Here is a 13,180-nt window from a genome sequence, read left to right as displayed (position 1 = left end):
AGAACGCTTATGCCTAGGATCATGAAACTTGATAGGTAGATTGATCATGACTCGCAGATGACCCCTATTGATTTTCAGGTCACTAGGTCAAAGGTCAGGGTCACAGTGACCCGAAATAGTAAAATAGTTTCCGGATGATAACTCAAGAACGCTTATGCCTTGGATCAACAAACTTCATAGGTACATTGATCATGACTCACAGATGACCCCTATTGGTTTTCAGGTCACTAGGTCAAAGGTCAATGTCACGGTGACCCGAAATAGTATAATAGTTTCCGGATGATTACTCAAGAACGCTTATTCCTAGGATCACGAAACTTGATAGGTTGATTGATCATGACTCGCAGTTGACCCCTATTGATTTTCAGGTCACTATATCAAAGGTCAAGGTCACGGTTACCTGAAACAGTAAAATGGTTTCCGGATGATAACTCAAGAACGCTAATGGCTACGATCATGAAACTTCATAGGTACATTGATCATGACTCGCAGATGACCCCTATTGATTTTGAGGTCAGTAGGTCAAAGGTCAAGGTCACGGTGATCCGAAATAGTAAAATGGTTTCTGGATGATAACTCAAGAACGCATACGCCTAGGATCATGAAACTTCATGGGTAGATTGATCATGACTCGCAGATGACCCCTATCGATTTTGAGGTCACTAGGTCAAAGGTCAAGTTTACGGTGACCCGAAATAGTAAAATGGTTTTCGGATGATAAGTGAAGAACGCTTATTCCTAGGATCATGAAACTTGATAGGTAGATTGATCATGACTCGCAGATGACCCCTATCGATTTTCAGGTCACTAGGTCAAAGTTCAAGGTCACGGTGATCCGAAATAGTAAAATGGTTTCCGGATGATAACTCAAGAACGCTTATGGCTAGGATCACGAAACTTCATAGGTACATTGATCATGACTGGCAGATGACCCCTATTGATTTTCAGGTCACTAGGTCAAAGGTCAATGTCACAGTGACAAAAACATATTCACACAATGGCTGTCACTACAACGGAAAGCCCATATGGGGGGCATGCATGTTTTACAAACAGCCCTTGTTTCAAAATTTTACTTTCTTAAAAATCGTTATAAAAAATGTGACGATTTTTTTCTCTCCTGAAAAGTTTGCATTTTGTAGGTACGAGTTTTGAGAACGACACCGACGATAGGCAACAACGTCAACATAATTCCACATTTGAATAACCAAGACAACAATAACTTGCAAAATCCAAAACTTATTTTGAAAAAATGCACAGTAAATATGTATATGTCTTTTTTTATTAAATAGATGTGTCGTTGAATTATATTGATTTATTTATTAAGTGACTGATTGAACGACAAAACGACAAACCAAACTTATCCGTGATAATACCATCCACGCAACAAACGGCAGCAAACAGTTAAAACTTATTTTAATTTATTGATTTATTTGAGACGTGCTCTGTGAAAAGGGGGTTTAATGCATGTACGTAAAGTGTCATCCCACACTAGCCTGTTTAGTCTACACACGCTAATCAGGGAAAACACTTTCCGTCTAAACTGGATTTTTGCTAAGAAAATACTTTCTTAAACAAAAAATATCAAACAAGCATAAAATGTCGTCCCTGATTAGTTTGTTTCGACTGCACAGGCTAATCTGGGGCGACACTTTACGCACATGCATTCAACCCACTTTTCAAAGATCACGGCTCATTTATAAAGTCACTGATTGGAAGCCAAAGCAAACTTACCCATGATAACTCCCTCCAAGCAACAAACAGCAGCAAACTGTTCAAACGTATGTAAAGTCGGAAAAAGAAACATTGGAATACACTGGACAAAGGAGACCGCGTTGTAGATATACGGCCGGAGACTGCGCAGTGATTTGACGTCAAGGACGAATCCAGAAACGACCCTAAAAACCGTGTCCGATCCCGCGATAATCGACAACATGTAGGCCGTCTGGATGTCAGTTAACCCTTTGGCCTTGGCAAGAGCGGGTAAAAAGAGACCCCGAGTAGGCAAATGGAACACAAACGCTGCAATGCATAGCGTCACAAATCGGACATCCTTTAAAACCGAGAAATTTATCAATTTCTTTTTGGCACTAGTTTCATTCTTTTGCGTTTTTGCTTCAAGTTCACCTTTTACTGAACTTTCCGTATGTACACCATTGATGGTCAACATAGGAACCTGCTCTACTATATGTTCGCTTTCATTTGTGTTTTGAATGTCGTCATTAATATCTGTTCTCATATCTTCAGTTGCATCTGCTTCAGTCTGAATAACGTGATCCTGTAAGCTGACTTCAGATTTCTCTTCTTCTTTCAAGCTCTCTTTTTTGCTGCTAAAACACAGATTTACCTTTATTAACCGATTCAGTACAAACGGATGTGTGATGTGCGCGTTTGATATCACACATTTATGAAGCGTGAGGTTTGGAATATTTTCATTACGTTTTAAAGTATTGATGTTTTTATTGACCGTTTTAACACGGTCAATAAATTATTGTTAGTTACAATAATTTATGTTGTTTTCTGTTGTAGTGTGGCCTTTTACTTTGTTGTATATGCATTTTATCGATGGCGACTCAACAAAATACCAGGTACTTTTAAATGATAAGTAAAATCTATGATTGCAGTTATATAAATCACATGTATATTACAAAACTAATTTCAGGAATTAAGCTTAAACTATATTATAGTTTACTTACAGAAAAGAAGAACTAGAACGATGATACAAAACAAACCAATGCTTTAACTTCTATTAAATTTAAATATTAAAGGATCAATTATGCATACTGAAAAAAAATAACGTAAACAGCATGCATCAAATGTTTGAACTATTCAGAGAATTCTCACCGATTCGTCGTTACAGACAGCGGCCGGAATAGCGAAATGCAGACAAAGAGCTCGCAAGCTATTCCGCTGAGTAGAATATACGTCCCACTGAATCCATAGTGCTGGAACATGACCTCGATTGTTGGCGCGATGGCAAACCCACCAATACCGAACCCGGCAGACGCAAGGCCGAACGCCAGACTGCGACGCTTGTTGAAGTAATCACTGAGGAGCAACGTGCCGGGCGTCAGGACAAACGCTCTACCTATGCCTGCAGTATGTATAGCACAGAAACTGTGAATTGTATTGTTCTTCCATGTTGGCAGTGTATCATGCTAAATTATCTTATTATTTGTTAAATGTTTTATTGAACGTTTTCGTTTTTACATAAATGAATCTACCGATAGTAATGTAACTGTTTATTTGGAATTAAAATGTCTGTTTTTCAAACAATTGTATTATGCTTCTGAACAATGTAGCCATTCATTTTTGTGTGGTGAAACTATTGTTATATTAACCTAAACCTTATTTTGTCTCTATGTGATGCTTTGCACTCAGCTGGAATTAAACCGGTAATTATATACGTCTTAACTTAAACTGATGTATCTTTTATTGCGAAATTCCAAATGCCAGAAAGATTGGATGTGTTGAAAATTAACTTTCTGTTTTATCAAAGTTAAGATTCAATTTATAAGTATTGCTACAACATTAATAATTGTATAATGTTCACACCTAAAAATTCTTACATTCCCAAACAAGCGATTGTTCAAATATCTCGTGCATTGAAACCATATGCAACAATTCTTTTATCTTGCACTTTCGTTATGTCGAACAGATGGCGCAAAATGATGTTTACATACAAGTAGTTAATGTTTAAGCTCACACATATTTGATGTAAAACTCATCATCCTGACGATTTTTGAAACCTTTCAACCAGGAAAAAAAACAAAAAAGCAAACACGCCGATAAAAACGACCTGAAAATTGTATTTTATGGCAGTGGCATAAACTGAAGCACATGAAATCAAAATACTTTAAAACTCGTGTTGGGTTACCTTAATTTATTTAGAAACCTACAAGCCCGTAATTCATAGAACGAATTGAATGAACTTCGTCCGGCCAAAAGTTAAAGTACAACAAAAATTAATCTAGATCACAATGTTTATATGTTGTATTTCTGTATGCTTTTGTATAGTGTAATTAAATTGTAAAAAAAACTTTATAGAGAACATCAACTATAAGCAATAAATAAAAATATTTATAAATATCATATACATGTTACACTAAATAGACATATTATATTATAGTGATATATACAACAAAAATTAATTTAGATCACAATGTTTATATATTGTATTTTTGCATATATATTTAAATAGTGTCATTCAAGTGTAAAATAATAAATAAGTATTCAAATAAAAATAATAATCAAACTGTAAAATAATAAATAAGAATTCAAACAATAATAGTAAATATATACATCACAATATATACATATGTTTTCTCTTTATTATAGTGTGGTGTATTTGCGAGCACTATTCTTTAAAACCGTTGTCGAATATATTGCCTTCCACCGTTTTTTTTTTCTTTTGGGGGGGGGGGGTATTCCTTTTTTGTTAAAGGCACAAGAGAAGCATACATACATCTGTTGTCCCATTTTGGGTCTATATCCATATATTTACGATGCTAATATATATATATATATATATATATATATATATATATATATATATATATATATATATATATATATATATATATATATATATATATATCAATATTTTTTTTATATATATTTTTTATAATACCCCTTTGTGCTCTTCTTCTCTTTAGAGAAAAGGGTAATATTCATAAATTTTGTGGCTCATTTTGCTTCTATATCCATGTATGTACGATGCTAATATTTCAATTATAGCACTGTATACTATTCTTGCAAATATTTGTCAATATACTGCCTTTTCACGGTATTGTTTTTAAAAAGATCGAAAGTGAAGCATGCAATTATTTGTTGTTGCAATTACATTTATACCTATGTGTCTATTTTTTTAGGGCAGAATTGTTTCATGCAATGTTTCAACCTTTCTCCTAAATATACCTCTCAATGTTACGTGTGTTAAATTCCTAAACCGCATCTCTTTTTTTCGTTTTCGCAAAAGAGAGCAACTAAGGAAAATGATATAGCATATTTAACAATGTGTAGTATCTCCATAAGTTTCTTCTATTGGAAGATTCATTCCCACGGGGATCCGCACATACTGTGTTTTCTATACAAGCCCTTTATTAAGTACCATTCGTACTAAATTGTGTAGTTACTTGTACATATTTTCCTGTATTGTGTATGTTCGGACTACACTATCCTCACAAACAGTTGTCAAATACATTGCATTTTCAACAAACGTAAAGTGGTATATTTGCGATGCACCTTTCTATTTTCATATTTACTGAATTTGTTTTGGCAGCACTATCAGTAAGTTGTCCAATATATTGCCTTCCGCCTTTTTTTGCTTCTGTATTGTTCCAATCTATTAAAGGCAAAAAGGAAACACATAAATTTGTTGTCTCGCTTTGCTTCTATACACATTTATCTACAATGATAATATTTGTTGCCTCTATATTCATGTATGTATGTATTTACGATGCTATTATTTCATTTATAGTGCATGTCCTAGTAAACATTTGTCAATGCATAGCCTTCCACGGTATCGTTTGAAACACTAACGATAAAGATGTGTAAATATGCGCAGTGCAGTGCAAACTGAAATTCTAGTTAATTTAAAAGATAAGAGAATCTTGACACTGCACTAAATATTGCAATTAATTTTTATCAAATATAATTCCTTTATAGGATATAATTGTAAGAATTTATTACAATCCACAAAACCTTCCAATTTTAATCTTTATTCAATTAATCACTGTTAATATAATAAGACGTGAACTAAATTTATGCAATGCACTGCATATTGTAATAATATAGATGATTTAGTTCATTTTCTTGTATTAACACTCGGTATGTTTTCCAGCTGTATATTTTATGTCGATATAGCTATACATTGTCACAAATTGTATAAAATGTGTTTATAGAGCTAATCCATGCTTAGGCTGTCTGACTAAATTGTCAGGTATTGTTTTTGTACATATAATGTTTTTTTGTTGTCTTCTTGTAATCTATATATGGTTGCATAGAGAAAAAAATACGTTCTCACGTATGATTTTGTTAAGCATAATACAATGTATTGTTTATGAAACATCCATTGCTGAGACTTGGGACATGAATTTTTGCATACAGAGTACTCATCTGACCCATAACTCCATTACGCTGAACCTATTGTTTAGGATGAATAGCTCTTCTCTATTTTTCAAAATAAAACGAACCGGACAAGCACACACACATAATCATTCACATCACCTTCCACCTTTTTAAATGATTAAAATATGTACTTTGAATGTAAAAGGGCTAAACAATAAACACAAACGAATAAAAATCTTCAAATGGTTAGACGAAAAAAAAAATAGTGTATGCCTACTACAAGAAAGTCACTTGACACATACTTTAGCACAAACCTTAAAAGATGAATGGGACGGAGACATATACCTCAGTGGGCAACATACTAATAAACAAGGCATAGCCTTTCTGATTAAAAACAATATAGGGATCACAGTCGATAACTTTAACGAAATAATAATCGGCAGACTAGCAAGTATAGATATCAAAATACATGAAACACAATTAACATTAATCAACGTTTACGGCCCTAACATAGATGATTCCACATTTTACGAAACATTACACTCGTTTGTAATTAATAACCAAGATAAAAACATTATAATCGGTGGTGATTTCAATACTGTTCTTAACCCATTATTAGATAAAAAGAGGGGAAACCTTTATGCTCATTCTAAAAATAGAAACATTTTGAATAACATAATTGAAAATTACAATATGATAGACATTTGGCGTACAATAAATCCAAACGGAAGCAAATTCACCTGGCACTCAAACACAAAACCAACAATATTTTGTAGATTAGACTATTTTTTAATATCTGAGTCACTTTGCAACATTATTGACACATGTAACATAAAACCAGGATATATGACTGACCACTCTCTAGTTGAACTTAAAATACACAACATAGAGCCTGAAAGAGGCCCAGGATACTTTAAAATCAATAACAGCATATTATTAGATACACAATACCAAACGCAAATAAAACAAGAAATACTCAATACAGTTCAAAATAACAAAGATGCGAACCCAAACACCTTATGGGAAGTAATTAAAGGAAATATACGTAACACAACAATTAGATACACATCATTTAAACAAAAAGAAACACGCAAACTTGAAACTGAAACCATCAAAAGCATTGAAACACTTGAAAAACAATTACATGAAACAAACACAAACGATACCAAAGACATTGAAAATGAAATAACATAAAAAAACAAGTATTAGAAGGAATTTATCATACACAACTCAATGGAATTATATTACGAGCACGTGCACAGCATGTTGAACACAATGAAAAAAATACAAAATACTTCGCAAACATCGAAAAACGTAGAAGTGAACAAAAAACTGTACACAAATTAGTAGTTAATGGCGAAGATATAACAAACAGAACTCAAATACTAGAAGAACAACGTTTATTTTTCGAAACCCTCTATAAACGAAAACATGTTGAAAATAACACCCTTTTTAAAAATACACATCATGCTTTAAATCAAGAAGAAAAACAACTGTGCGACGGATTACTTAATGAATATGAATGTGGATTAGCACTTAAAGAAATGCAAAATAACAAAAGTCCAGGATCTGATGGCATCACAGTTGAATTTTATAAAATATTCTGGAACGATATTAAAATACATTTAATTAATTCACTTAACTATTCATTTAACAACAAAAACCTAACTACGCTACAAAAACAAGGTATAATATCACTCATTCCAAAACCTGGAAAAAACCTAGAATCCTTATCAAACTGGCGCCCGATTAGTCTACTTAACAATGATTATAAAATTGCAACTAAAAGTATATCAAACAGAATAAAAAAAGTATTACCATCAGTCATTTCAAGATCTCAATCTGGTTTTATTAAAGGACGATACATTGGTGAAAATGTACGTCTGATACAAGAATGCATAAATTATTTCAACCAACCAAACAATTCTGGCCTCATTTTCTTTGCAGACCTTGAAAAGGCTTTCGATTCACTAGACCATTCGTTTATGTTCTCTTGCTTAGAAAATATGAATTTCGGTGAAAGTCTTATTAAATGGGTAAAACTATTTTATACCGATATTAACAGTATAATAATTAACAATGGCTTCTTCTCAAACAGTTTTAACATCGAACGAGGGGTACGACAAGGATGTCCACTCTCATCCTCACTATTCATTATATGCATCGAGTATCTATCACACTATATCCAATCAAATAAACATATAAATGGAATATCGCTAGAACCAGACGAAGATATTAAACAGTCCCTATTTGCTGACGACGCAACTTATTTTTTAAATGACAGTATTGACTCATTCAATAATCTCATAGAATCGCTTACCCTTTTTGGAATGGCATCGGGTCTTAAACTTAACAAAAGTAAATGCACTGTGCTACGAGTAGGTAAATTTAAACAAAGTTATATTCAACTTAAAAAAGAAATGAAATTCCACTGGACATCAGATGAAGCAACAACGTTAGGAATAACCTTTACAAACAATGAAAATAAAACAGTTCAACAAAACATACTGCCTAAATTACAAAAATTTAAAAATTGTTTAAAATCAGGGCAGCATCGTAAACTTACACTAATCGGAAAAAACACGGTGTTGAAAACGTTTGCACTCCCTAAATTAATTTATACACTAACAGTTCTCCCAAACCCACCAAATGATATTATTAAAGATATACAATCAGAAATATTTAATTTCATATGGGACGGTAAACCTGATAAACTTAAGCGAACTACAGACGCAACTTACCTGCCAAGCAGCCGTAGCTTAAGTACAGGAATAGTAGGCTCGTGGCGTATGCGCTCACGTGCAGACCGAGCACGTAGAGGACGGCGCCAAGGTAGCACAACTTCCGGCATGAGACCCGGTTACACAGAATGCTCACGATCGGACATGTAAACATACACGGAAAGTGTTATGCAATTTCTATCTGCATCATTTTTTAAATAACTTATTAGGATAAGATATTTACATGAATTGCGTACTTTACTGCAAAGTTAGACAATATTGGTTAAAACGCTTAGATTGCGCAGTTTGCATTTACTTATTGATCATACTAGAGTGGCATTAAAAGTAATAAAGCATAACTATATTTTAGTTGTACATCTTTGATTGTAATAGAGGACGTATGCCCAATGATTGTTACAAGTATAAAAATCGGTTTGAAATAATTCGCTGTAATGATAAGGCGTTTCAAAAACATCTTTTACTTTGTTTGAAAATCTGTGTCGCAGCTGTATTACATTTCGGTTGGGAGTAATTATTGATTAAACTCGCTTGGTTAATCTTTATGACACAATTATAGTTTATATATCATAGTTTGAAACGCAGATTTGACATATGTCCGGTTTTGCCGATACAAAGAGTTAGTAACAATATCTCAGGACAACTAACAGCATACCACATTAATTCTTTTTTAGAACAAAGCTGTTTATCATGCATATTGTTTATTAATCGTATTCATCTTTAAATGTTGTAAAATCTTATCTTACATCTACTTTCCCCCATTTCCTGTCTAACCGTCCGAAGAATCCACATTCTAACTGACGTACACGGTGGTATCCACTTCCTTGCATACGTAAAGACGTGTGAGAACGGGCCAAGGTTTGACACGATTTGAGTTATTTAAGAGCAAATGATATCTACTCTCCCAGATACTTACCAACGAGGAGACGGACAGTCATACTAAGAGAAGAGACCCAGGCAGTTTGCGAGGCGGTTCCGTCGAATCGCTCCAAGAACTTCACGTAAAACAACCCAGACGATCTCTGAATACCGCCTGCATGAAAAATAGAACGTCCAATTATTTTTTATTATCAAAGGCCGATGCCCAAGAAAAAAAATCGTAGTTGTTAAGATTAATTTATTTTCTCTCTCTCTTGCGATATAATTTTGTTGAAAACCGTGTCACAATAATATGTATTTATCTATATATACGAAAAACAAAACAGTATTAAATTCCTAGTAAAATATAAGATATTGGCAAAATAAAAAAAAAGAAACAAATACTTTTAAAAACAACAAGATGCCAGCCTTTTCTGCTTTCTTTATTTCGCATGGCATATACTGTTGACGTTTTTACCGGCCCAGTAGATAAAACACTCTTCCGTTTTAAGATGTCTTCAGATCTTTTATCAATAGTAAAAAAAGTCATTTTAAGCATATATCTTTCGCAAATATGGCGTTTATTTACAAATAAGGCTATTATTTTCAAAAATCAACACCTTTAAAAATACATAAAAGTACACAGATGCTTGTATGTGAAAATGAAATAAAGTTGGCCGAATTAAGTATGTGGTGTTTAAGAACGACAGATAAATTTTTAAAATCCAGCGGCAGGGATGGGATTTAATAACTGTATATGACGAATATTAGAGCGGATATATAGAAATGCTACACTAGAGATGTGTAGTCTTTCAAATGTATTTTTGAAGAAATAGATACGTTTCCTTGGGCGTATTAATATATAATTATTTTTTTTTAACTAATTCATCGTTGCGTCATACCAACTCCTGTCTGTAATATATTGCATATAAGGCGTTTTTAAGAGTGAAGGCCCTTACCAATAGGTACCTTTGCTTTTTAAACAACTGTGAACATGTGGCCTTAAAGTTCACCATATGTGCTAAAGATGAGCGACAGTTGAACATTAATATTTAACAGCCATAGATAACAGTCACAACAAATTTGCAGCCGTTATCAGCAATTCAACCACTTAAAGGGATCTTTTCACGCTTTGGTAAATTGACAAAATTGAAAAAAGTTGTTTCAGATTCGCAAATTTTCGTTTTAGTTATGATATTTGTGAGGAAACAGTAATACTGAACATTTACCATGGTATAATATAGCCATTATATGCATCTTTTGACGATTTTAAAACCTAAAAATTATAAAGCGTTGCAACGCGAAACGATTGAATAATTTTGAGAGTTCTGTTTTTGTCGTTAAATTTTGTGAAACTACGAAGATTGCTTATATAAGGTATAAAATACGTACGTACATGTACTTGGCGGAATAGCTCAGTAGGCAAATGCGTTTTTACTTCAGGACTGCAGGGGTCACTGGTTCGAAACCTGGTCCGGGCAATGTTCTTTTCCTTTTTTTAATTTTATTCTTGATTTTTTACTGGAGCTTTTACGATCCAATGTTTACATTTATCGATATAAAGCATTTAATGAATAAGTCAAAAAATGCCAAAATCTGTGAAAAGGCCCCTTTAAATGTACACCATGAACCGGAAGTAAAAGAAAAACGCCCGAATACGCACTGACCGACAACTGTCCGTAGTAGAAGGCAGCCAAGAACGATAAACCAGCCCCACCCTCCATCCGGAGCTTTTCGCCGTTGTATTTCTTTAGAAATGTCGCCATTGTTCACTGGATCGTCTGCTACTACTTCCGTTGTATCCGAAGTCTCTTTGAACGCGCTAGATTGTGACCTTTTATTCATTTAAAGTATATATAAATTGCATCAACGGAAAAACACACTGTCTTACCACCTCACAGTTTAAGAAAGATAAGGGCTAAAGGTACGCACTGAGTTAACTTTAATCACATGATAGTAACCATTCGCCTAGATAACACTGTCATAACACATTTTCCTCTTATTTAATTGATTACTATCAAAATGGCCAGTTCGTTGTCGAACTGTGCAGTGTATTTGAATGACAGTTTTAATTTAAGCCCCTTTTAAGGAATGATAACCTCGCTACTGAAATATGTTAAAGGGGATCTTTAGCATTCGTCCCCACTTTACACAGTCTTGTTTAGTATGGTACTGTATGGGGCAGTCGGAGTACCTAAAGGAAGCACGCGACAAAAACCTACACATTAATTTTATTAATTTAAACTTAAACAAGCGACTCAAATCCAAAAAATGACTGTTTTTCTAATAAAGGGAGATAGCTGAGCAGAGCTTTATTAAAGTTAACGTTTAACTAAAATATCTGCATGCTGTTCAATCCTATGACGTTATAATTTTCAAATTACACACGTGCAAGTAAACAATTTCATATTTGTATTAAAGGGGCCTTTTCACGTTTTGGTAAATTGACAAAATTGAATAAAGTTGTTTCAGATTCGCAAATTTTCGTTTTAGTTATTATATTTGCGAGGAAACAGTAATACTGAACATTTATCATGCTCTAATATTGCCATTATATGCATCTTTTGACGATTTAAAAACCTGAAAATTATAAAGCGTTGCAACGCGAAACGATTGAATAATTTGGAGAGTACTGTTATTGTCGTTTAATTTTGTGAAACTACGAATATTTCTTATATTAAGTATAAAATATGTCTGTCGTACATGTATGGCAGGATAGCCGAGCGGTCTAATTGGATTTTACTCCAGGACTGCAGGGGTCACTGGTTCGAGCCCTGCTGAGGTTTACGTGTTTTTCTTTTCTTAATTTTATTCTTGATTTTTTTTACTGGAGCATTTTAGATCCCATGTTTACATTTATCAATATAAAGCATTAAATTACAAACTTCAAAATATGCAAAAATCTGTGAAAAGGCCCCTTTAATACGCTTTTAACGTTGGATCTAGTTTTGATACTGTGAAGTGACGCGTAATACGAATATTGGATAGACGGACGGACTGACTGACGGGATGGATGGATAATATCTTATCTATAGACAACCTTTTTATGAACGGTAAAGCATATTAAACGAACGCTCATGCAGCCTCAACGATATATGCTGCATGGTGGCCTGTTTGTATCACCTCTGTTAGTTGTAGCGGCGAAAATACCAGCGCTACAAGCAAGTTTCTTTAATACTAAAATGTTTGGAACGAAGATATTTACAATAACGCTCCTTATTAAGTCGTTATTTCAACGACAAACATCGCTGAATGTTAACGATTTATGATAGGTTCAAGCGCAATTAAAATGAAAGACATCACACCGACTGGTTGTTGAAAGATTTATAAAATAATTAATTAAACACTTTTTTCGGCCTACCACTTATACGTCCCAATGTAATACCATAAATACTAAGATCATTTAGATTAACTTCTGCGAACAATTACTCATGAAATATAAACAGTTTGATTCCAAATTAATGAATTATACGGTAGCGTAGTCTAACAAAAAAAATACTGTACACCATATAAATAGT

General features: G+C 33.6%; 1 protein-coding gene across 5 annotated transcripts in view; it reads right to left on the bottom strand.

Moving 5' to 3' along the window:
- Window positions 1–11,708, bottom strand: part of LOC127833577 (monocarboxylate transporter 4-like) — a 29,826-nt gene extending 18,118 nt beyond the window's left edge. For 4 of the 5 annotated variants that reach the window (XM_052358918.1, XM_052358917.1, XM_052358914.1 and 1 more), the window contains exons 1-5: window positions 11,330–11,708; window positions 9,721–9,837; window positions 8,808–8,951; window positions 2,842–3,091; window positions 1,732–2,327 (exon numbers count right to left, since the gene is read on the bottom strand). In XM_052358918.1, coding sequence (XP_052214878.1) covers window positions 1,732–2,327; window positions 2,842–3,091; window positions 8,808–8,951; window positions 9,721–9,837; window positions 11,330–11,507 — 1,285 coding nt within the window. In that variant the 5' untranslated portion in view covers window positions 11,508–11,708. The remainder of the gene's footprint in view (window positions 1–1,731; window positions 2,328–2,841; window positions 3,092–8,807; window positions 8,952–9,720; window positions 9,838–11,329) is intronic. The other variant, XM_052358915.1, reaches the window with a different exon arrangement.
- Window positions 11,709–13,180: the final 1,472 nt, after the last annotated feature.

This window comes from Dreissena polymorpha, chromosome 6 (genome assembly GCF_020536995.1).
Source record: "Dreissena polymorpha isolate Duluth1 chromosome 6, UMN_Dpol_1.0, whole genome shotgun sequence".
Lineage (NCBI taxonomy): Eukaryota > Metazoa > Mollusca > Bivalvia > Myida > Dreissenidae > Dreissena > Dreissena polymorpha.
The sequence above is the reverse complement of the archived record's forward strand: the minus strand, read 5'-3'. Positions and strand labels throughout refer to the sequence as shown.